The sequence below is a fragment of the Notamacropus eugenii genome, chromosome 5, assembly GCF_028372415.1.
Source record: "Notamacropus eugenii isolate mMacEug1 chromosome 5, mMacEug1.pri_v2, whole genome shotgun sequence".
Taxonomy (NCBI): Eukaryota; Metazoa; Chordata; class Mammalia; order Diprotodontia; family Macropodidae; genus Notamacropus; species Notamacropus eugenii.
In genome coordinates, this window is record NC_092876.1 from 130,241,109 (window position 1) to 130,267,968 (window position 26,860).

Sequence of the window (26,860 nt, forward strand, 5' to 3'; positions counted from 1 at the left end):
ACATTTTTCATTTCCCCACAGGCCTCCTCCTCACCTGTCAAATTCCTACCCCTTATTTATCGTCTGACAAATGCCTCCTCCAGGAAATATTCCTTGGTCCAGAAGAGCAGCCTTTTCTTCCAGACCTCGAATAACACTTTGCTTTGTAGCTCTCTGATATGTTTGTTATATATGCTATTGTTGTGATTGCTATCTGTGTGTCTTTTACCTTTATTTGACTGAACTCCTTAAGGACAGTGACTGTTTCTTATCTTAGTCTTGTATCTCTGGCAATACTGAGCACAGTGCTTAGACTTTCTATAAACATTATTATAATCACTATTATTATTCATAATAACCCACACTCGTATAGTACTCTAAGGTTTACAACACATTTTCCTCACAGCAGCTCGGTAAGGTAGGTGAATCTCTCACTCAGTAAACATTTATGAAGCACATACTGTGTGCCAGGCATTGCACTAAGTTCCAGGGTTACAAAAAAAGGTAACAGTCAGTCCCTGCTCTCAAGGAGCTCACAGTCCAGTGGAAGAAATGGTAGATGAAATAGGAATCATTGTTTGTGGTATTGTACAGCAAGGGGCAGCTAGGTGGTGCCATAGTGCACAGTGTGCCAGATCTGGAGTCAAAAAGACTCATCCTCCTGAGTACAAATCTTGCCTCAGACACTTGCTAGCTGTATGTCCCTGCTTGCCTCAGTTTCCTCATTTGTAAAATGAGATGGAGAAGGAAATGATAAGCCACTCCAGTGTCTCTACCAAGAAAACCCCAAATGAGTTCATGGAGAGTCGGACACTGCTTCAAACAACTAAACAACAAATTGTATGGCATTGATGGAATGGTGTGGGGGAAATAATGCGTTATCTTACTCTCCAGACTAACAAACATGAGACTTCTAGGAACCAAGATGGCAGAGGAAGCAGGAAATTGCCTGAATTGTTCCATATTTCCTTCCATTCAACTACAAAACAGCATCCCAAAACAAATTTTAGAGTGCCAGAACCAACTGAAAGACAGGGTGAAAACATTTTCTGGCCCAAGACAACTTGAAAGGTTGACAGGAAAGGTCTGTCTCACTTGGGTAAAATGGGAGAATAGTCCAGGGTAGGCAGCATCTCAGCAAACCAGTGCAAGACCCTGAGCCCCAACACAGCACCAGGCAGACAGACCAACACCAGGACCCCCTACATGCCTCAGTGCAGCACTTTGTGAGCCCCCTCACAGCACCAGTCACTCTCCCCACCCCACCTCTGCCTCAGTGCAGCCCCAGGTGAGCCACCAGACCCCCACAGTCCTGGCACAGCATGAGGGTCCCAGATAGGCCCCAAGGTAGCACCAGGCAAACAACCATGCCCCATCACAAGAAACTTGGGACAGTACCCCCTTGTACCGCAGGAGCAGAGCTCAACTTTAAAAGTAACGAAATAGGCTGGAAAGAGCAAAGAACAAAAAACTCCATCATGGAAAGTTATTATGGTAACAGGAAAGTTCAAGACAAAAACTCAGAAGAGGACAATAATGTTAAAACACCTACTTGCAAAACCTCAAAGAAAAATGTGAATTGGCCTCTGGCCCAAAAAGAACTCCTGGGAAAAGCTCAAAAAAGAGTTTAAAAATAAAATAAAAGAGGTAGAAGAAAAATAAGGGAAAGAAATGAGAGTAATGCAAGAGAATCATGAAAAAAGTCAACAGCTTGATAAAGGAAGCACAAAAAATGGAGAAAAAGATGTACAAAAAATGGAGGAAAAGATGTACAAAAATTTACTGAAGAAAATAACTTCCTAAAAAGTAGAATTGACCAAATAGAAAAAGAGATTAAAAAGTTAATTGAAGAAAGTAACTCCTTAAAAATTAAAATTGGACAAGTGAAAGCTAATGACTTTATGAGATATCAAGATCCAATAAAAAAAATCAAAATAATGCAAAAATAGGAGAAACTGTAAAATACCTCATTGGAGAAACAACTGACCTGGAAAATAGATGTAAGAAAGATCATTTTAAAATTATTAGACTGCCTGAAAGCTATGATCAAAAAAGGACCTAGACCTGATAATTCAAGAAATTATCAAAGAAATCTTCCCTAATCTCCTATAACCAAAGGGTAAAATAGACATCAAAAGAATCCATAGGTCTCCTCCTGAAAAAGATCCCAAAATGAAACTTCTAAAAATATGATAGCCAAATTTTAGAACTTCCAGATCAAGGAGAAAATATTGTGAGCAGCCAGAAAGAAATAATTCAAATATCAAGGAGCCAAAGTCAGAATTACATAAGATTTAGCAACTTCAACATTAAAGATCAGAGGGCATGGATTATGATATTCCAGAAAGGAAAAGAACTAAGTCTACAACCAAAGATCATCTATCTGACAAAACTGAGCATAATCCTTCAGGGGAAACATGGTCATTCAGTGAAACAGAAAACTTTCAAACTTTTTCTGGTGATCTGAACAAAAAACAATTGATTTTCAATTTCAAATTTCAAGGAAAGCATAAAAAAGGAAAGAGAAAACATAAGTGTTTCAATAAGGTTAAAATGTTTACATTCTTACATTGGAAGATGACACTTGTGTGTCTTAAGAACTGTGTCACTATTAGTGCAGTTAGAAACAATATACATGGACTGAGGAGGAGGGTATAAGTGACTTTGAGGTGATGACAAAAAAAATTAGGGGGAGAAAGATTACACTGGGAGCAGAAGGAAGAGAGAAGTAGAATGGAATAAATTACCTTACATGAAAAGGTACAAAAACTACTTCAAGGAGGGTAGGTATCACTTAAACCTTACTTTCATTAGAATTTGCTCAAAGAGAGAATAACATACACAATCATTTGGATATAGAAATCTATCTTACCCTAAAGGGAACTAGAAGGGTCAAGAGTTAAGTAAAAGGATGGGAGGCTGACAAAATGAAGGGCAGATTGGGGGAGGTGATGGTCAGAAGCAAAACATTTGTGAGGAGGAAAGGGGTAAAAGGAGAGAGAAAAGAATAAACAGGATGAAACATAGGATGGAAGGAAATATACAGTAATCATAACTGTGAATGTGAATGGAATGAACTCTCCTATAAAATGGAAGTGGATAACAGAATGAATTAAAAATCAGAATACAACAATATGCTGTTTACAAGAAACACACTCTGAAGCAGAGAGTTACACATAGAATAAAGGTAAGGGATTGGATCAGAATCTATTATGCTTCAGCTGAAGTAAAAAAAATTAGGGGTACTAATCATGATCTCAGACAAAACAAAAGCAAAAATAGATCTAATTAAAAGAGATAAGGAAGGAAATTCTATGTTCCAAAAAGGTACCATAGACAATGAAGTAATGTCAATACTAAACATATGCACCAAGTGATAGAGCATCCAGATTCTTAAAGGAGAAGTTAAATGAGTCATAAGAGGAAATAGACAGCAAAACTGTACTAGTGGGGGACCTCAACTTTCCCCCCTCCAAACTAGATAAATCTAACCCAAAATAAAGAAGAAAATAAGGAGGTGAATAGAATTTTTAAAAAGTTAGATATGACAGACTTCTGGGGAAAATTGAATAGAGATAGAAAAGAATACATTTTTCTCAGTGGTACATGGCACCTACACAAAAATTGATCATGTATTAGGACATAAAAACCTCAAAATCAGATATAGAAAGGCAGAACATTTGCATCCTTTTTTGGTCATAATGCAATAAAAATTATATTCAATAAAGGACAGTGAAAAGATAGATTAAGATTCATTAGAAACTAAATAATCTAATCCTAAAGAATAAGTGGGTCAAAGAACAAATCATAGACACAATCAATGTTTTCATCAACGTGAATGACTACAATAAGACAGCATACCAAAATTTATGGAATGCAGTCAAAGCAGTATGTAAAAGAAAATTTATTTCTCTAAATTCTTACATCAATAAAATAGAGAAAGAATAGGTCAATAAATTGGGTGTGCAACTCAAATAACTCAAAAAAAGAACAAATTAAAAATCCCCAATTAAGCACCAAATTTCAGGAAATCCTGAAAACCAAAGATGAGATTAATAAAATTGAAAGTAAGAAAATTATCAAGCTAATAGATAAAACTAGGAACTGATTTTGTGGAGGGTGGGGAACAAGAAGATAGATAAACCATTGGCTAATTTGATTTTTAAAAAAGAAGAAAACCATATTTTCAGTATCAGAAGTTTAAAAAAAAAAAGGTGAATTCATCACCAATGAAGAGGAAATTAAAGCAATCATTAGGAAATATTTTGCCCAATTATATGCCAACAAATCTGACAATCTAAACAACATGGATGAATATTTATAAGACATATGAATTGCTCAAATAAACAGAAGAAGAACTAGAATGCTTAAATAACTCAATCTTAGAAAAATAAATTGAACAAACCCTCAATGAACTCCCTAAGAAAAAAATCCCTAGGGCTAGACAGTTCATAAGCAAATTTTGTGAAAGATTGAAAGAATAATTGATTCCAATACTATATAAACTAGTTGAGAAAATAGGCGAAAAAAAGAGTCCTACCAAATTCCTTTTCTGACACAAATATGATGTTGATACCTAAACCAGGAAAAGCAAAAAACAGAGAAAGAAAACTATGGTCCCAATTTCCCTAATGAATATTCATGCAGAACGGCAATATATTACCAGAATCCTACACTATGACCAGGTGGGATTTTTACCAGAAATGCAAGACTGCTTCAATGTTAGGAAAACTCAGCATATTTGATTATATCAATAACAATATTATATTATCTCATTAGATTCAGGAAAAGCTTTTGACAAAATATAGCACCTATTCCTATTAAAAACACTAGAGAATATAGGAATTCATAGAGCTTTCTTTAAAATGATAAATAGTATCTATCTAAAACCATCAGCAAGCATATCTGTAATGGGGAAATGCTAGAAGCCTTACCTATAAGATCAAAGGTGAAGCAGGAAGTCTGCATCATGACTATTATTTAGTTTTGTACTAGAAATGTTAACCAAAGCAATAAGAGAAGAAAAAAATCGATTGAATTAGAATAGGCAAGGAGGAAACAAAACTATCACTGTTTGCAGATGATATGATGGTATACTTAGAGAATTCTAGAGAATCAACTAAAAAGCTAGTTGAAATGATTAACAACTTTAGCAAATTTGCAGGACATAAAATAAACCCACATAACCCAAGTCTAGCAGCAAGAGACAGAAAGAGAAATTCCATTTATAAATAAATATAGACAATATAAAATATTTGAGAATCCATCTGCCAACACAAACCAAGGAACTATATGAACACAATCACAAAACACTTTTCCCATAGATAGTCAGATATAAACAATTGGAAAAATGTTGAGACAGGGCCAAGATGGCAGAGTAAAGGCAGGGACTTAAGCTTTCCCCCAAAGGACTTAAGCTTTCCCCCAAACCCTTCCAAATGACTCAAAACAAGTCTAGAGTGGCAAAACCCACAAAAAGACAGAATGAAACAATTTCCTAGCCCAAGACAATTTAGAAGGTTGTCAGGAAAGGTTTCTTGCACCAGGATGAGAGAGGAGCACGGTTCATTGCATACTGCAGCAACACAGATTGAGTCCTAGTAAACCAGGAGTAAGCCTCAGGGTGACTGAACCAGTGGCAGCAGTGGCATTTTTCAGACCTCTCAGCCCACAGATGGCAAAGGGATTAGACAGCAGGTCAGAAGGATATTTATAGGGGTCCCTTTTTCTGGCACTACGGGCAGGACTCTGTTGCATTGCCTATACTTGTATTTGGGTTGTGCTCCTGGGTCTTAGTCCCATTGTGAAAGGGAGCACTGACACAGTAGAGCTTGCAGCCACAGGGGAACAAGGATCCTGGTCAAGTTCCACAGCTGAAAAGAGTGCTTGTGGTTGTTCACAAACCTGTGCACAGTACAGTGGTTTGTCCTTCATTCTCAAAGAGGACCATGACATCAGGGAGATGATGCCATGACTTGCAAGTGAATTGGATTTAAGTGAGGGAGGGATGTGCAAAGTCACCAGCCTCACTTTCCCCTACAGAGCCATCTGAGTCCAGTGACCAGATATAGATCAGGACAAGTGGAGATGGCCCAGGATGCAGTGGGAGACCTCAGCCTTTTTAAGCTAAGGTCTTTCTGAGTTCTCACTTTCACTGAGGCAACACTTATTCAGTGATTAGGGAAGTTTAAGAAGTGATAGCCCTTTTATTTTGGGGGGGCCTTTTTTCTTTTTTTAAAATTATTATTTTTTTTTCAGTGTTCTACAATCTCTTCCATATAACTTAGATGTTTTTCCTTCCCTCTCCCTCCTTCCCCCCTACTTCCCCCCCAAGATGACATACAATTTTATATAGTTTCTACACATACACTCCTATTAAATACATTTTCATCTTAGTCATGTTGCATAGAAGAACTAAAATGAATGGGAGAAATCATAAAACAAACCAAAATGTAATACAAAAGAAAATGATCTGCTACATTCTGCTATTGAATTCCATAGTTCTTTCTCTGGTTGTGGAAGGCATTTTGCCTTAAAAGAACATTGGGAATTTTTTAAGTCCTTGCATTGCAGTGAAGTTCTAAGTCTACCCGAAAATATCCTCACACACTGTGGTTGTTGCTGTGTACAAAGTTCTCCTGGTTCTGCTCCTTTCACTCAGCATCAGATCATATAAGTCTTTCCAGGACTCTCTGAAGTCTTCCTGTTCATCATTTCTCATAGCATACTAGTATTCCATTACAGTCATATACCATAATTTATTCAGCCATTCCCCAGTTGATGGGCATCCCCTTGATTTTCAGTTTTTGGCCACCACAAAGAGTGCCGCTATAAATATTTTTGTACATGTGGGACCTTTCCCATTTTTATGATCTCTTGGGGATGCAATCCTAGAAGGGTTATTGCTGGGTCAAAGGGTATGCACATTTTTGTAGCCCTTTGGGCATAGTTCCAAATTGCTCTCCAGAATGGTTGAATCAGCTCACAGCTCCACCAACAATAAATTAGTGTTCCAATTCTCCCACATTTTCTCCAACATTTATCATCTTCCTATTTTGTCATGTTGGCCAATCTGATGGGTGTGATGTGGTTTCTCAGAGTTGTTTTTATTTGTATCTCTCTAATCAATAGTGATTTAGAGCATTTTTATATGACTATCGATATCTTTAAATGGGATGGTCCCTTTAATAAAACAAAATCAAACTGGGAGGGAAAGAACCTCAGCAGTACACAGTACAAGAGAATAGTAAAAACACCTTTCCTTAGATGATATCACCTTGGAAGAGCCAAAAACTTACAGGTCCCCAGAATTGCCTCTGAAAACAGCTGCACAAAAAACCTAAAGTTTAGGACAGTGCCCCCTCCTCTTAGGAAGCAGAGCCCCACTTTAACATAGAGTTAAAAGTCAAGAAATAGGCTGGAAAATGAGCAAACAATAGAAAAGAAAAATTTTGACCATGGAAAGTTATTGTGGTGACAAGGAAGATCAAAACACAGACTCCGAAGACAACAAAGTGAAAATTCCTCCATCCAAAGCCTCAAAGAAAAATATGAATTGGTCTCAGGCCATGGAAGAGCTCAAAAAGGATTTTAAAAATTTAGAGTGATAAAGGAAAATTGGGAAGAGAAAAGAGAGTGATGAAAGAAAATCATGAAAAAAGATTCAACAGCTTGGTAGAGGAGGCACAAAAAATACTAAAGAAAATCACACCTTAAAAAAACAATAAGCCAAATGGTAAAAGAGACACAAAAATCCAGTGAAGAGAAGAATGCCTTGAAAAGCAGAATTGGCCAAATGGAAAAAGATATTTAAAAATTCATGAAGAGAACAACTCCTTAAAAAGTAGAATTGACCAAATGGAAAGGGAGGTACAAAAACTCACTGAAGAAAATAATTCCTTAAAAGTTAGAACTGAGCAAGTGGAAGCTAATGACTTTATAAGCCATCCAGAAACAGTCCAACAAAATCAAAAGAATGAAAAAACAGAAGAAATGTGAAATATCTTATTGAAAAAAGAACTGACCTACAAAATAGATCCAGGAGAGATCATTTAAGAATTATTGGACTTGAAAGTCATGATCAAAAAAAGAGCCTAGCAGATTTCAGAAAAACCTGGAAGGACTTACATGAACTGATGCTGAGTGAAGTGAGCAGGACCAGTAGAACACTGTATACAGTAACAGCAACATTATGCAATGATTGATTTTGATAGATTTAGCTCTTCTCAGCAATGCAATAGTCTAAGACAGTTCCAAGGAATTCATGATGGAAAATGTTGTCCACATCCAGAGAAAGAAATATATAGTCTGAATGCAGATTGAAGCATACTACTTTCTCTTTTGTTGTTGTTTTTTCATTCTCATGGGTTTCCCCCTTTCCTCTGATTCTTCTTTCACAACATGACTTATGTGGAAATATGTTTAATATGATTGCACATGTATAGCCTATATCAGATTGCATGCCACCTTGAGGAGGAAGGTAGGGAGGGGGGAAATTTGAAGCACAAAATCTTTTTAAAGTAAATGTGGAAAACTGTCTTTGCATGTAATTGGAAAAAAATAAAATACTATTAAGTGGGGGGAGGGGAGAAGAGCCTAGACACATCTTTCAAGAAATTAGCAAGATAACAATTGTTCATGGGTAGGCCAAGATAATATAATTAAAATGACAATTTTGCCTAAATTAACTTACTTATTCAGTGCCATCCAAATCAAACTACCAAAAATTATTTTATAGAACTAGAAAAAATAAGAAGATTCATCTTGAAGAATAAAATGTCAAGAATATCAAGGGAATTAATAGAGAAAATTACAGAGGAAGGTAGCCTAGCTAGACCAGATCTCAAACTATGTTATAAAGCAATAACCATCAAAATTATCTGGTAATGGCTAAGAAATACAGCAGTGGATCAGTGGAATGTTTTATGTACACAAGACATAATAGTAAATGACCTTAGTAACCTAGTGTGTGATAAACCCAAAGACCTCAGCTTCTGGGATGAGAACTCACTATATGACAAAAACTACTGGGAGAACTAGAAGGCATTATGACAGAAACTAGGTATAGACCAACATTTTATGCCAATTAGGAGAGCAAGGAATTGTTTACCTGTCAGATCTTGGAAAAAGGAAAAATTTATGACCAAAGATAGAGAGTACTATGAAATGTAAAATGCATAATTTTGATTATATTAAATTAAGAAAGTTTTGAAAAAATAAAACCAATGCAAACAAAATTAGAAGGAAATCAGAAAGCTAGGAAGCAACTTTTACAGCAAGTGTCTCTGATAAAAGCCTCATTTCTCAAATATATAGTCAAGTTTATAAGAATACAGAAAATTCTCTAACTGATATTTGGTCAAAGAACATGAACAGGCAGTTTTCAGATGAAGAAACCAAAGCTACCTATGGTCATATGTAGAAATGCTCTAAATCTATTTATTAGAGAAATGCAAACTAGAACAACAGTGAGGTACCACCTCACACATATTAGATTGATTGATATGACAGGGAAAGAAAATGGTAAATTTGGAGAGGATATGGGAAAACTGGGACACAAATTCATTGTTGGTAGAATAACCACTCTGAAGAGCAATTTGGAACTATGCCCAAAGGACTATAAAACTGTGCACATCCTTTGGTCCAGCAATACAACTACTAGATCTATAATCCTAAAGAGATCACTAACAGGGGAAAGGGACCTACATATGCATAAAGTATTTATAGCAGTGCTTTTTGTGGTGGTAAAGAATTGGGAATTTAGGAGATGTTCATCAGTTGAGGAATGACTGAACAAGCTGTGGTATATGAACGTAATGGAATACCATTGTGCTATAAGAAATGAACAGGTGGACTTCAGAAAAACCTGGAGACTTATATGAACTGATACTGGAGTGAAGGGAGCAGAACCAGGAGAACACTGTATACAATAACAGCCACACTGTGTGATGACTGACGTAGAGAGACTTAGCTCTTCTCAGCAATGCAAAGATCTGAGACAGCTCCAAAAGACTCACAATGGAAAATATTGTCCACATCCAGAGAAAGAACTTTGGAGTCTGAATACATATTGTAACATAAAAACAACAATAACAAAAGAAGTCTGACTGCAGATCAAAACACACTATTTTCACATTTTTTTCAAGAGTCTTTTCTTTTGGTTTGTTTCTTCTTTCACACTATGAGTAATATGCAAATATATTTTGCACAATTACACATGTATAACCTGTATTTAATTGTTAACCCTCTTAGGGAGGGGGTCGTGAGGGAGGGAGGGAGATGATTTGGACTCTTTTTTTAAAAAATGAATGTTAAAAATTGACTTTATAGGTAATTGGAAAAAAATGAAATGCTATTAAAAAATAAAAAGGGATAAATGAGAAAAAGGACTAACAAACATGAAGCAATTAGCCGACCAACTATCATCTAACCTAGTGTCACATCCATCTTGAGTCTATGTTTCCAAGTTTATTACTTGCTATTGTCCTAATGGAACTTTGGACTGAACTTTCCACTGTCTCTCCCATGTCCCAGATTCATTCCCACATCCAAACCTTGGCTTGTGCTATGGGAAATGCTCTCTCCCCTTCTCTCCACTTATACTTTCTACTCATTTCCATCCTCTAAGGTTCATGTCAGGCCCCACTTTCTCCATGAAGCCTTTGGTGATGGTCTTACCCCTCTGACATCGTAGTATGTCATTTTCTGTGTCACTTATTTGACCCAATAAATAACTAGCAATTATCATAACTAGAGACTGATGGTCAAAAAGCCCTTCATACATTGTCATTTGAGCCTGACTGTAATCCAAGGGGTTAGGCAATAGGAAAGTATTATTATGCCATTTTGCAGATAAAGAAACTGAAGCTCAGAAAGGGCAGTGAGTGTCATTCAACTACTCCCAGACCTAGGACTCAGACTCTGATGTTCAGAATCCAAGTCCCAGGCTCATTCCATTAGGACATTTTGTGTTTTGTTGTTCAGTGCTGTCTGACTCTTTTTTTCTTGGTGAATATACCAGGGTGGTTTGCCATTTCCTTCTCCAACTCATTTTATAAATAAGGAAACTAAGGCATACAAGGTTAAGTGACTCGTCCAGACACACAGCTAGTAAGTTTCTGAGGCTGGATTTGAACTCAGAAAGATGCGTCTGCCTGACTCCAGGCCTAGCAGTCTATCCACTATACCACCTAGGTATCCAGGATACATTTTATGTCCACAGTATACATTATCAGTTGTGACCAATAATAGTTTAGATTGAGAGGCATCTAAGTGGAGCCATAGTGCAGAGATTTCTGAGCCAAGAGTCAGAAAGACCTAAATTCCAATTTAGCCTCAGAAACTTCCTCACTGGGCAAGTCACATAGCCTCTGTTTACCCCAGTTTCCTCAAATGCAAAAGCACCTAATTCTCAAAGTGGTTGTGAAGATCAGATGAGATCATATTTGTAAATGGTGCTTAGCATAGTGCCAGACACATGGTAAGCTCTAGGTAAACACTTATTCCCTCTTCTTCCCCCCACCCCTTCTGTCACATATAGCATCATGATCAATAATGTCTCACATTTGTACAGTATAGCATGTAAAAGTCTATAACGCATTCTACCTATATTTTTTCATTTGAGCTTTATAATACCACCATGAGACTGGAAGTGTGTGTATTCCTAGATTTTGGGGGGTCTGGAACTGTTACTTCACCAGCATGAAGAACTCCCATGTTGGGAACAATGCTTTCATATTTTGGGAAATATCATCCATTTCATTTAAGTTATAGTTTTACATTGGCATATAATTGAGCATAATAGTTTCTAATAATTTGTTTTTCACTAGTGAATTCTCCTTTTTGCATTTTTGATACTGGTAGTCTGCTTTTCTTCTTTATTTTTTAAAGTCAAACTAGCTAATAGTTCATCTTTTTTAAAAAAATTGCTCCTACTTTTGTTTATCAATTCAATGTTAGAGTTTTTCATTTCAATTTTGTTAATCTCTTCTTTGATTTTCAGAATTTCTATTTTGAGAATGGGGAAGGGAGCAAGTATTTGTACAGAAACTACTATTCTGGGCACTGAGCTGAGTGATTTATAAATACTATCTCATTTGATCCTGTGACAATAACCCTGCAATTAGGACACACACACATTTTATTTTTTGAAATTTGTTGAATTTCTAGGGTTTTTAAAGTTATACTCATTGATCTGTTCTTTTTTGATGTTGAAAGCGTTTAGAATTAAAATTTCCCCTAAAAAACAGCTTTCATTGCATCCCCTATATTAGACAACAACTGTATATAACAGGAGAACCCTTAGCATTTAACGAAATATAATAAAATGAATTAGCAAAGAGCAAAGAAGAAGAAAAACAATTTCAGTCACTGTCTCTCTCTTGGTCTTTCTGAATTCCTCTGTCCTTAGCTTCCTTTCCTTTCCTCCCCTCTCCTCTCTTTCTTTCCTCTTACTTTCTTATGTAGTTAGTGTTCTAGTTCTGATTTTGCTTTCTATTTCTTCAAGTCAGTCTTTCCATATTTCCTTGTATACTTTATACTTAACATTTTATGTTTTGTGTTGTAAATATACCATAATTTATTCAGACATTTTTCCAAATAGGTTATTTCCAGTTTCTCACTATTACAAAATGAAATAATAAGTATTTCTATACAAATAACTTATTCTTTTCTGTTTATGCTACATTTGGTATAAAAAGTCAGCAATGGAACACTGGGCTGAAAGGTGTGGTCGTTCCTATAACTCATTTCATATTGTTATAATGCTTTCTAATATTCTTATTCTAGTCTACAGTCCCACTGACAAGTGTGTTAGACGGCCAGTTTCCCTATAGCCTCACCATACTGGATTTTATCTTTTAAAAATATGAAATATTTAATGATTTTACATGTTATCCTTGCATAGGGAACATGCTAGCTTCCTCTGTATTTTTCTAATATTAGTATGGATACTGAGAAAGTGAGCATTCTAGCTTTATGTTTTATTTGCCATTTTGTAACTGGTGTTCAGTTTAGCGCCTAGGAATTGCGTTGCCATTTCATTTTGGTGCTATCTACTTCCCTGAATATTTTGTTTGATTCTAGCATCTCTCTTTGCAGTTTAACTTGAGCAGGTGGGCTCCCCAGGTGTGAGCTAAGACCTTAAGAAAGGGTCAGGTAATGGTTTCCTCTTCCAACCTGCTCACAGACTTTGGCTCTTGGTTTCAGCCTCAGGCTCGAAGCCCAGGACTTTAGTACTACATGGTCCTTCCTTTGCCTGATTAATGGAAGAGGATCAGCAGGATGAGGAATGGAGAGAAACACTGGATACCAGCCAGCTTGTTATATAACTGTTATGACCATTTTCTCAGAAGCTTTGCAAAGACCTCATCACGTAAATCAATATTAATATGGGATTCTGTTAGAAAATTGTCTTTAGAGAAGTGCTGTGGAGATTGGGCATTGTCCCCAAATTCAGCTTATAGTTTGAAGGGATTTTATATCTTAAGAATGAAATCACCCAATTACTGTCAATAAGCTCTGGGTTTCAGGGTTCCTCAATTTTTGAATTCTAGTCTCCTCTATTTTCTTAGTTAGATAAGTGAGTGGCCAAGGCAACTCTTGTTTCAGATACTTCAGAGCTCTGAAGTCCTTCTTCTCATGCTGCCCTCAAGCTATGCCCGTTGGGCCCAGCATCACTGCTGGATGAACACATGTGAACTCTTGGACCTGTCCCTCTCTGTAATTAGTACTTAACTGTCAGAGCTAACTCTTTCTCTACTTGCTAAGTTTGTCTAGTCTCTTGCCTTGACTGACTTGGCCTGCTCCCTCCTGAATATGGTGTCTTCAACTGGGCAAATAGTTCTGCTATAAGACGCCATGACCAAAGAGGGGTTGAATAGAGAGAAGGTACCCTCCTCCCCTGCCAACCTGAAGGGACAAAGAAAATGTCTCTCTCAAAAATTATATCCTCCTTCACAGCTAATTCCCTTCCCTCCTATCAGAATTCACATTCCATAAAGATTGATCTCAACTACTCCCCAGAAAGTATTTTTAAAATTTTATTTTAAACTTAAATACTAAAATTTAAGTACACAATAAGAAAAAAAAGCATTATCATGCACACAACGGAATGTAAGAAGGGATCCAAAATATACAGCATTAAATTTTCATTTCAAGAAAGCCTATATAATAAATAGTACTCGTGTTCAGAGCTGTCTACCTTTTCTTTGCTTCCTTGTAAGTTTTCTTTTGTTTTCTACTGTGCAATTTTTACTTTGTTTCCCCCACCCTAAGAATGCTACAATTAAGCATGGATATATTTTATGTATGTGTGTATCTATAGGTGTGTGCATACACATATAAACATATACATACATGTACACATACATGTACATACACATGCATGTACTTAGATATCTATAATTGTATTCATATATAAACATATATATTCATATGCATCTATGTAAGACCGTCCTATGCTTGTTTGTCCTCTGTTTTTCTGAGGGTGGATAACATCTCCTTTCATAAGTCCAAGTCTTTCCATATTTTTCTAAGTCTACCAATTCATCATTTCCTACACAATATTCCAACCTTATACTGTCCAGTTTTAAATAGCCTAAAACAATATTGATTAATATGGCTGACATATGGTGTAGTTGCCCTAGTTTTCTCTTTTGATTAAATCTATTTTACCTTTAACTTTTTCTGAGATCATGATTACCACTCCTGCTTTTCTTCCTAATAAATTCTACTCCTGATCTTTATTTTGTTTGTATATCTCTTATTTGCTATACCTCCTGATTCCGCTGCTTTGCTTCTACCCACTAATTTGCCCATCTATTACTTAACCTAACCCCCTCCAAAGATCCCTCCCCCACTTCTCCCACCACCCTTTCCCTTACCCTCTTTTGCCCTTACCCTCTTTTTTCTATCTGAATTTAGAAGGCTTTTTTTTGCCTTCCAAATATAGATTGTTCCCTCTTTATCTCATTCCCATTAATCTAGACACCCTTTTATACTCCTTCTTATCATATTCCCTCACCCTCTTATTTATAAATTTATTCCCTTCTAAATGTATATATTATTCACTCTTTAACTCAGATCTAAGTTGGGTTCCCTGTAAAAATCCCTCCCTTACCTTCTCCCCCTCTCTATCTCCTTAGCCTTTTATTTCTTTCTGAATTTAGAAGACTTTTATACCCTTCTAGATATATATATGTATTGGTCCCTCTGTAACCCATTTCTGATGAGAGCAGGGTTCCAAAACTACCAGCCCTTCTCCCCCATCTACTTCCTCTCCTATCTCATTTGTATAAGATAATTACTTTTTACCTTTTCCTATTTTTTATTTTATTTTTTAGAATCACATCATTCTCAGGTCAACCCCAATTTTTCTTTCAAACTGCCCAATTACTAATAACAGTCTTAGATATACTTTTTACATTTCCTCATATAAAAAGTAAACAGTTTGTCCTTATTGAGTCCCTTATAATTAATCTTTGATGTGTACCTTATATTTCTCTCGGATCTTGTACGTCAAACCTATTAAGTTCAGCGTTTTTTGCAACAAAATTCCGAAAGTCTGGCAATTCATTGAATTTTCTTTTTTTTTCCATTCAGGTTGATGCTTAACTTTTCTAGGTATGATATTTTCAGTCACAACTCCATTTGTTTGTTCTTCAATGTATATTTATTTTTATTATTTTTTTATTATTTTTGTAGCAACCTCTTGTGGTAGGGGTAACAAATGTGAATATTCCTCCATTCAGCAGATAAAGAAAATGAGCATTTAGGAATCAATCAATCAATAAACATTTATTAAGCACCTACTATGTGTCAGTCACTGTGCTAAGTACTGAACCCAGCGCTTAGCACAATGCCTGGAAGACAGTAGACTCTTAATAAATGCTTATTGACTGACTCACAGTGGTTAGGATTCCCCTCTGTCTGCGTCTTCAGAGCCATTTTCTTTTTTTCTCATATTACCTATTTCTTTCATTTTTTAAAAGGCATATTTCATTCTCCCTGGAAAGGTGTTCCTTGAGACCCTTTCATTTCTCTCCAGCAGCCACACCAATCTGACATAACAGTCACTGAGCTGAAATAAAAAGATTGCCTGCCCTAACCAGATACTACAAAATGCTCCCTTTTACCTGCATTTACTAGACGTGAGAGCTCTGCCTTCAGTTCTAACCCTTTCCTCCTTCAGCTTCTCCAATTTCTCCTTTCCGTAGAAGACACCCTACAGTCAATACCTCTGCAGTCATTCTCTACAGTCTCTTATCTAACGATTATTCAACCTGAACATTCCATTGAAAACCCTCTCTCTCATGGGGTCATTGATGGATGTCTAGCGCCACCTTATGGTTTACACTCCTGAAAAACAGTCTGGGGGCTACTGATCAAGCAAACCCCTTCCTTTTGGAGCTCCACTGTCTAAGTAATTCATTGGCTTTGTTTCTCGAGTAGGATACTGTGCAGAAACTAGGTAAATGAGCCTCTTCTTTGCCCAACAATCATGATGCATTGGAAAATCCCCTTCTCTCTCCAGGATATTCTTAACGTGTGTGTGTGTGTGTGATGGATGCCTTAGTCCATCTCAGTACTTTCTCAGAATAATGTTTTAAAATGCATAAAATAAAATACACAGGATTACAAAGGAAATCAATTATGCTGAAATATAATTATCAAAATATTTGAAGAAATAAATTCATAGATATCGGGTTAAGAACCCCTGGAGTTTTAGAATCTAAGTCTTATTACCAAACTCAAAACACCCAAAAATAGGTTACTGAAAAAGTAATTTTAGGCAATGGGAAATTTTCTTAAGGTCTCTCTTCTTAGACCATATCTAGCTTCTGTGCTATGTGCTTTTTAGAAACTGTCATTAATGTCCCAATTACTGCTATCTTATGGACTAGGAAAGTCTGTTCTTAGGTCTCCAACCTGTGATCAGGAAAACAAATTGAAAGACAGAAAGTGACCAGGAATTTGAGGTCTAGGAGCTCCCCTCTTGGGCCACTGAGACAAAAATGTATTGCCATTGAGTCACCATTAATTTCTCTCAGGAGTTAGAAATCGTTTCATCATAGTTTCCTCTCAAGCTGAGTGTAAGCACATGTCCACCTCTGCCATGTGCTTTAGCTATAAGTTATCATCATTTATTCTGGGGGGGTGGGGAGGGAAGGTGTGGAAATTGTGCAAGGGCATAGATTTCTTCCTCCACTCCTTCAATAACACAAATATATTCTACTACATATTGATTTGTCTTCTCCAAGTTCAATAACGGGAACAAACTAAAAAGATGGAAGACTCTACCACATAGAGGGACAATCCTACAATGAGAAGTCATTCCCCCTGAGTCTGTCCATGAATCAGCTTGAATTCCCTGTATCCTGTCAGAAAGATCCCAGTGGCCTGGGAAATACAATGTCTGTATTTCATGGGAAGGTGCCCCTTAAATAGCACCAAACAAAAGGGTACCCTGTAATTGTTAACGCTTGATTGGAGAACTCATCAAATTGGTCAGTGAATCAATTGACCACCTTCCCCTGTATAGAATAATAAACAAAAATATCAGATGGACTTAGAAGAGAATATAAAGTAAACAGATTTTTGGTGGGTTATTTTCCATGTATTTATTTAGTTTTTCTTAAAATATTGAACTCTCTATATTAGTGGTTCATGTATAATTTTCTTCTCTTTTGTATGTTTATTTTATTCTTATGGATGGTTATCAAGTTTATAATAAAGGCTTTTTAAAAAGATAATGAATTTGGCCTTGGGATTTGTTGAGTTTGAGGTACCCTTGAGATTATGCAGGTAGAAATTTTCTGTAATTTGTCAGAGATGTGGGTCTAGCACATTAAAAAGGTCAGGGCTGGTGATAGAATGATCTTTATGGCTAAGCATAAGGTCCTATTATTGATACATGTTTATTGTATTATTGAATTATTAAAGTTACAAGGAGTCAGAATTTAGCCTAATGTATAGAAAAACTTCCTAAAAATTAGCTCTTCCACAGTGTAATGGACTGCCTTGTGATATAGTAAGCTTCCTGTCACTAGAGGTATGCAATCAGAGATAGGATGTTCATTTCTTGGATTGTAATAAATCATACTTTAGTTATGTCTGGAGGGAATAAATATGGAAAAGTAGTTGGGAACCAGATTGCAAAGGGTCTTAAAATGTCAGGCTGAGGAGTTTGTGTTTTATCCTAGGCGCAGTAGGAGGTCACTGAAAGTTTTTGAGGAGAGGAATGATATGGTCAGGTCTCTCTTATCCTTAACCAGACCCACAGTGTCCTTTCCAATTCTATAATTCTATGATTTTTGTGCCATGTACCTGGTGGCTAGATATCTGTGTCAGTTGTATTCAACAAATGTGGAGTGAATGAATAAATGAATGGTCTTTAAGTTCAAATAAATTCCTTCTAGATTGCTATATGGCTGTTATTTTTAGTCATCCTGATAACTAGATATACAGAGGTCATCAGTTACTATGGGAAGCTATAGAAAGGCAGCATAATAAAGTGGGAAAAGATTTAACCTGCATGATATCAGACAAGCATATAGTTCCAACACTTTCTGAGTGGGTGTGATATTGGGGCAAGCCCCTTCTCTTATTGGTCTCAATTTCCTCCTTCTTAAAATACTGTTTTGTGTTTATTCTCCTCCTGTCTGCCTGACTGCGCCTCCTTAGTCTCTCTATATCCTCATCCATCTGCCACCCAATAAATATGGCAGTCTCCCAAAACTCCTTGCTTGACACCTTTTTTGTTTCTCTGTTCTCTTTCATCAGCTCCTAGGGTTTAATTATCATCTCCTAAAATTATGTATCCAGTCCTAATCTCTCTCTAATCTAAGGTTATTAACCTGAGGTCTGTAAACTTGAGTGTGTATCTTCAATATTTTGACAACTGTATTTCTACATAACTGTTTTCTTTTGTAATCCCCATATATTTTATCTTATGTATTTAAAGATATTATTCTGAGAAGGGTTTCACCAGACTGCCAGAGAAGTCCATAACACAATAAAAGGTTACAAACCCTTACTCTAATCCAGGAAAATGAGCATTTATTGAGTACCTACTGGGAAAATGAGCATTTGTTGAGTGCCTACTTGATACACGGGGTAAAGCATTGCTCTATGTGCTGAAAATACAAACAGAAAACAAAAAGCAATCCCTCCAGAGGCTTACATGAGGGGAAGGGTGGTGAGAATATACTATATAAACAAAGAAGTATAGAAATGATTCTTTGAGGTGGGAGAGAGAGAACTAAGAACCAAGGGAATCAGGACCTGACCTTTGTAAGAAGCTAGAGTTTCTAAGATATAGTACATTCTGAGAGGTAGATGAAGTGCATTCCAGGGACAAGGGACAGTTTATCCAAAAACACAGAAGCTAGATATGTTTTCTGAGTTCAGAGTAGTGTTTGGCTGAAATGTAAAGTCCACAAAGAAATAAGATGAAATAAGCCTGGAAAGGGAGACTAAAGTCAGACTGTGAAGGTTTTTACATGCCACACTGAGAAACTAACATCTTAGGAGTTCTTAAACTTTTTATTTAAGAAATAGGACCTCTTGGGCAGTCATTCTGGTGAAGAGCTATGGACCCCTTCTCAGAATAATGCTTTGAAACGCATAAAATAAACTATGTAGGATGAAATGGAAACCAATTATAATTGACATGCAGTTATCAAGGTACTGAAAAAAGCAAATTCACAAACCTGAAAACTATTCACAAACCTGACTAGGGGATGGGAAGTGAAGGATCCCAGGTTAAGAACCATTATCCTAAAAGCACTGAAGATTCTCCAACAAAAGAGCAACATGGTCGGACTTTTGGATTTAAAAGATTATTTTGTCAACTGTGTCGAGGATGAGTTGGAGTAGGGGGAGGAGAGGACACCACAAGCTAGGAGCCCAATTAGCCCAATTAGGCTTTGGCAATAGGTACAAAAAAATGACGAGTTATAAAGGCTCAAATTCTCTGGAATTTGAAGGAAGTAGAATCAACAAATCTTCACAATTGACAGTATGGAGGGATGCAAGGGAGAGGAAAGAGTCAAGCATTATGTTGAGAATTTGAACCTGGCTGACTGAAAAGATAGTTGTACTGGAAATACAAATAGGGCAGTGAGGTGGTAAAGTCACTAGAGGACCAGGCCTGGAGTCAGAAAGATTCAACTTCCTGGGTTCAAATCCAGCCTTACTAGCTGTGTGACACTGGGCAAGTCACTTTACCCTGTTCCCCCATCTATAAAATGAGCTGGAGAAGGGAATGGTAAACACTCCAGTAGCTTTGCCAAGGAAACCCCAAATGGGGTCATGAAGAGTCAGACACAACTGAAATGACTGACAATAACAACAAAAAACAGAAAAAGGGGAATTTGGAGAAGAGGGCAGGTTTAGGGGGCAACCATCATCCTGCAGCACCAGCTGTCTGCTACTGAAAACCTTTACCTGGATATCCCATCAGCATCGCAGAGAGGGCTCCTTATATTCCTCCCCACCCCACCCCAAGCCTTCCTTTCTTCAGACTTCCCTACATCAGTTGAAGACTCCACCATCTTTTCAGTTCCCTAAGTTTGTCCTTCAAAGTTGCCCCTGATTCTTCCCTTTTCCTTATCCCTCATATTCAGTCAGTTATCAGTTCTCCTTCTGAGACACTCCTCACATTAGTAACCTTATCTCCACTTATACTGATGCATGCCCTGGCTTAGGACCTCATCACCTACAGCACTGACAATGGCGCTGGCTTACTTACAACTGGTCTCGTGCCTCTAGTCTCTCCCCTATCCAATCCATTCCCTAGAGGGCTACCAGACTCCTAAGACAGAGGTCTGACCATATCATTGCTCTCCTCAAAATTTTCAGTGGTCTCCTGTTGTGTCTAGGATCAAAGACAAACTCCTCAACCTGACATTTTAAGGGCCTCTGCAAGCTGGTTCCCAACTACTCTTCTGTATTTATTTCATACAACTTTCCACCAACATTCTATGTCACAGCCAAACTGACCTGCTAATTGTTCCCCAGATTGGCACATGCCACTTTCTACCTCCATATCTTTGCACAGGTTGTTTCCTTCCTCCTCACCCCCCATGCCTGGAACATACACCCTTGCCTTAGAATTCCTAGCTTCTTTGAAAGTTTAGCTGAATTCATACTTCCTGTGTGAGGCCTTTCCTAATCCACCCCAATGTTAGTACCCTCTCCCTCCTGAAATTAGTTTGTATTTATCTATCTAGGTGCAAATTCTACCTCTCCAGGAGAATACAAGCTCCTTGAGGGTAGGGAATATTTCATTTTTGCCTCTGTGGCCTCCTCAGCACTTATCAAATTAAATTGAATTGAACTGGACCAAAAAGGCTGGAATAAGTGATCTCTAAGGAACCTTCCAGTTTCAGCATTGTGTCCTGTGTGTGAAGATCCCTTCTATCCCTTCCGGGAGGATTTAGGATCTTTTTTTTCTTGCACAACTCCAAATGACTGTGCTGTATGTACGCTGCTATGGCCTGAATGACATTATCCGGTGTACATTTGGCATTTTGGGAAGGCCTCCAGTGTCACACTTTGAACAAAGAACTCCCTTGTTGTTCTGAGTGGTAATAAAAAGTGCTAACTGTTGTTTGTTTTTCCAGCTGAGGCACCACAGTGTAAAGAGACCTACAGATTTGTGTTCTGTGAATATCAGCGGCCAGAAGATTGCGAAAGTAAGTAGAAACTGTTTCTTACAGTCATTGCCAAGACTACATACACTGTGATCCCAAGAGAAATATGCTGCAGTTAATCTCCTTTGGCAGGACCTGATTGTGGTGCCATAGAATGAATAGTGGGCTAAGCTCCTGGGCCTGGCCCTACTGCTTACTACTTGGGTACACCAGATACCCTTTCTGGTCTTCAGTTTCCTTTTGTGCAAAATGTTGGTATTCAGTGATTTTCAGTTGTGTCTGACTTTTTGTGACCTCATGTGGGATTTTCTTCCCAAAGATTCTGGAGTGGTTTGCCACTTCCTTCTCCAGCTCATATCACACATGAGGAAACTAAGGCAAAACAGGGTAAAGTGACTTACCCAGGGTCATACAACTAGTAATTAAACTCATGAAGATGAGTCTTCCTGGCTGTAGAACTGGCACTCTATCCACTGTGCCTTCTAGCTGCGCTTTCTATAAAATGAGGATAATGATTGCCTTCTTCCTGGGCTACCTAAATGTGAGGATCCAGTGAGACAACATGAAAACATTTCACAGAATCAAAGAGTTTTAGGGTGAGAAGAAACCAACCAGTCCAGCCCATAACACAAAGGAATGCTAATTAACAATAATGGCAATAATCATAATACTAGTAGTTTTGGTAGTAATAATGTCACTCAAGTCCCCAGCCCTTCCATGAAGAGCCCCACGGAGGAAGGTGCCCACTGCGCACTGCCTCCTGAGGCAGCCTGTTCCACTTTTAGATGGCTCTGATCCTTAGGAAGTTTTTCCTGACTCCAAATCTAAATTTTCCTTTCTGCAACTTTCTACCCACTGCTCCTGGTTCTGCTCTCAGGAGCCCAGCTAAACAAGTGTGCTCCCACTTCCACATGACAGACCTTCAAATACTTAAAGACAGTTCTAATGGTCCTCCCAGACTTCTCTTCTGTTGATTAAACATTCTCAGCTTCAGCTGATCCTCATGCAGCATGGACTGAAGAGCCTTCCCCATCCATCCTGGTAGCTCTCTTCAGAGGTTCTTGAGTTCATCATTTGTCTTTAAAGTGGAGTGGCCAGAACTGAACCAGTCTTCCAAATGAGCTCTGTCCCAGATAAACTATGATTAGGCCTTCCTTACCTCCTGATTCTTGGGAGGTGGGCCTCCTTTACGGAGCCCAAGATGGTGTTAGCTTTTTGGGCTGCCACATCCCACCATACTGCTGGCTCACATTGAGTTTGCAGCACTACAACCTCCTAGATTTTTTACAAACTGTTAACCATCCTGCCCCATCTTGTATCTAGGAAATTGATCCTTATTCAATTTAACCTAGTGCTCTTGACTGTCAAGACCTTTTTGGGTGCTAACTCTGCCATACACTGTGTTAGCTGGCCCTCCCAGCTCAGTGTCATCTACAGATCTGATAAAGCAGTCTGTCCCTGTCTCAGTCCAAGTCACTGACAAAATATTAAAAGGCATAGGGCTGAACACGAATCCCTGGAGCTATGTAGCACGTTGTAAACTGTACATTATAAACTGCAAACTACAAAACTTCATATGAACTACAAAGGGATTTGTAAGCTTTAAAATACTTTGTAAATGATAATGCCCTTTGTAAAGCATGAAACCCTCTACACAAGTGAAGGTTTATTTTTGTCTCAACATAGCATGCATGGGGAAGGCCCTGGCTCCTGAAAGGCCAGACCAGTAGAGAACTAGCTTTGGCAGGTTTAATGAGCTGGAAAATCTTCAAGTATGGCTCTCCCCATACTCCCTCCTGTTGGCTTTATGGCCCAATTAATCCCCCTTCCCCAGAAAAAATAAATAAGACAAAATAAAGCTGAGGGACCATCTGTAGGTGTCTGGTATATGAACACCAGACCAACTCTGAGTGAAGAAGCTCCTCACCAAAGGTCTGGCCTCTAGGGCATGGATTTGCATGGGCCCAGCAACTCTTAAAATGATCCATAAGCTGTGGGGGATCTGTGGTCTGCATTAGTGCAGGGTAGTCACACAACAAACTCATGGGTCATTGAAGTCCTCAAACATGTTTTCATGTAGTTGGGAAGTCCTAGATTTGGGTTCAGAAGTCCTGGGTCCACATTCTTGTTCTGAAACTAGTTTTAGGTCACTGGTCAAATTTACTTCTCCTCTCTGATGTTAATTTTTCTCATTTAAAATAGTAGTACTTCTACAGCTTCTCCCAAAGGGTTTTTTTTTTAATTCAAATTAAGATTTTATTGATGTCCTTTTCAATTAACAAATCTTTATTTTCTCTCCCTATCACTCCTGCTGCCTCCCTTCCTCTCTCTCTCTCTCTCTCTCTCTCTCTCTTTCTCTCTCTCTCACACACACACACACACACACACACATTTTTCCACTGAGAAGGAAAAAGAGAAAAACAAAACATTGATAACAAATATTTATAGTCAAGTAAAACACACTCCTTCATTGGCCGTGGTGAAAAGACATATGTCTCACTCTTCGTTTAGAGTTTATTACTTCTCTTTGAGGAGGTGGGTAGCATGCTTTATCACTGGTCCTTTGGAATCATGGCTGGTTACTGGGTTTATCAGAGTTCTCAAGTCTCAAAATTTTTCATCTTTACAATGTTGTTGCTATTTTATAAATTATTCTCTTGGTTCTAATCAATTCACTGTATCATTTCATGCAAGTCTTCCCAAATTTTTCTGAAACCCTCCCTTTTCACAATTTTATTTTTTATTCTATTCATATACCATAATTTTTTCCCAGCCATCCCCCAATTGATGGACATCTCCTTTGTTTCTTATTCTTTGCCACCACAAAAAGCTGCTACAAATATTTTTGCAAATCTGGCTCCATTTCCTCTTTGATTTCTTTGTGGTATAGATCTAACAGTAGTATCACTGAGTCAAAGAGTATGTATGATTTAGTAACCTTTGAGGCATAGCTTTCCAGAATAACTGTGCTAATTCATAGCCCTAATAGCACATTAATGTGCCTCTTTTCCCACAACCCCTCCAACATTTGTCATCATCTCTTTTTTGCCAGCTTTGCCAGTCTGATGGAGGTTTGGTTGGAACACATAAATGCTTTAATCTGCATTTCTCTAGTTATCAATGATTTGAAGCATTTCCCCCCACATTGTTATTGATAGCTTTAATTTCTTCTGTCACGAGGTTGTTATGAGGAAAGTACTTTCTAAACCTTAAAGGGCTAGGTAAATGAGAACTGTTATTACTATTATAAGCATAGAGACTTTCCTTATAAGTAATAATTGGGGTTTGCTTAAGAAACAAACAAGCATGTGGGTACAGGAACATCACTCTTAGTGTCATAAATTGTTGCCACCAAAACACTTGAGGCAAAATGCTCTATGATTCTTTTAGACTATGAGATGTCTCAAGATCCATAATGTTGCAACAACCTTATGCAAATCACCCACATATAATACTGCTCTTGCCAAATTGACATTCTCAATACACATTTATCAAGTGCCTGCTATGAGCCTGCCACTATGCTAGGTACTGGAAACCATCTAGTCCCATGAACTGATCTTAAAGAGAAACTGAGGCCCAGAGAGGTTATGTGAGATACTCTATGTCATTTGTTGTTGTTCAGTCACATCTGACTCTTCATGATTCCATTTGGGTTTTTCTTGGCAAGGATACTGCAGTGGCTTGCCATTTTCTTCTCCATCTCATTTTACAGATGGGGAAACTGAGGGAAACAGGGTTAAATGACTTGCCCAGGGTCACACAACTAGGAAGTGTCTGAGGACAGATTTGAACTCAGGAAGAAGATGATAGCAGAGAATGAAATAGATAGATAGTGTCAATGAACATGAACTTGGACAGACTTTGAGAGACAGTGAAGGATAAAAGGGCTTGGCCTTATGGTCCATGGGATCCCAACAAGTCAGACATGATGGAACAGCTGAGCACAACAACAAAGATAAGTCTTCCTGACTTCAGGCCCAGCATTCTGTCCCCTGGGCCACCTAGTTGCCCTGCATTGACCATCCCTATCCCTAAGGCACCTCCCTCCTTGCCTTCCTTCTTGTCTCTGGGTCTCAGTGATTCATTTATATCTAAGTGTCTGAGGTGGTGTAGTGGATAGAGCTTAGAATAAGGAAAACTCTTCTTCATGAATTCAAATCCAGACTCAGACACTTACTTGCTGGGTGACCCTGGGCAAGTCACTTGATCCTGTTTGCCTCGGTTTCCTCATCTGTAAAAGGATCTGGGGAAAGAAATGGCAAACCACTTCGGTATCTCTGCCAAGAAAACCCCAAATGAGGTTGCAAAGGGTCAGACACAACTGAAACAACTCAACAAGATGTTTGTCAATGTACTGACAACCCCCTACTTGCAAAAAGCCCAGATGAAAAGAATCTCTTGAAATCCCAGAGTGCTTTGTAATTTCCTTTATCTTTTTTTGATCCTTACAACTACTCAGTAGAGTAAGGGAATGCAAGATTTATTATCCCTATTTCACAAAACAGGAAGCTGAGGCTTAGAGGGAGGAATATTGATTAGTGGCAGATTCAGGACTCACATTCCTCTATACTTATCATTATACAATATTACTTGCTGTTGAATATATACATATTTATATTTCTATTATGTGAACATTAATTATATTTATATCATATATAAATACGTATGTAGATATAGTATAGAACTAATGATATATATGTATATGTTATATGTATTTCATTAGTCCTGTATTCTGCATTTTAGGCATTAGCTGGCTACACCCATTTTTGATTTATTTATTGTTATTCTTAATCCAAGCATTTCTAATTTAGGACAGAAATGTCTAAACTGACGTTCTCATACCCTCAATTGCAGGACCTTTTGAAGTAATAGGTACAGAATCCTGGAGAATGAAAATTTCACCACAACTGTTTAGCTTTGATATTTTACTTCACATAGTACAGCTATAGTCACTTAATCTTTCAGATAATTTTCCTTCCAAAATCACTCATTCCCTTCTTATTCCCTCTCCTGAAGGGCCCTCCTCCCACTTCTAATCCTAAAGTGATCTAACTTAAATCAAGGGATCTTCCCTTTCTGATGTACCCTAATCTTTTCAGGAGATGGGGAAAAAAGAGAACTGCCCTCAGGTGGATCAATAAAGGATCCCTTGCCCTGGTTCTTGTTGGGTCAGTTTACTATTAATTACACTTCAAGAAAAACTTGGAGAAAGGGGAGCAAGACATTGT

The 26,860-nt window shown here is 37.8% G+C and overlaps 1 protein-coding gene, 1 long non-coding RNA gene and 1 other non-coding gene across 8 annotated transcripts in view; 1 reads left to right on the plus strand and 2 right to left on the minus strand.

Moving 5' to 3' along the window:
* The window catches only part of XRRA1 (X-ray radiation resistance associated 1), a 117,077-nt gene that overhangs the window by 34,543 nt on the left and 55,674 nt on the right, over nt 1-26,860 (plus strand). For all 6 annotated transcript variants that reach the window (XR_011967396.1, XM_072610835.1, XM_072610838.1 and 3 more), the window contains one exon: nt 21,603-21,674. Coding sequence is in view for 5 of the 6 variants with exons in the window: in XM_072610835.1 (XP_072466936.1) it covers nt 21,603-21,674 (72 nt within the window). In the remaining variant the exon portion in view is untranslated. The remainder of the gene's footprint in view (nt 1-21,602; nt 21,675-26,860) is intronic.
* The window catches only part of LOC140505161 (uncharacterized), a 49,456-nt gene that overhangs the window by 13,497 nt on the left and 9,099 nt on the right, over nt 1-26,860 (minus strand). The window lies entirely within an intron of this gene.
* Nucleotides 12,839-12,945, minus strand: LOC140509342 (U6 spliceosomal RNA). Its single transcript, XR_011968672.1, has one exon. It is a non-coding gene; the product is annotated as a U6 spliceosomal RNA (small nuclear RNA).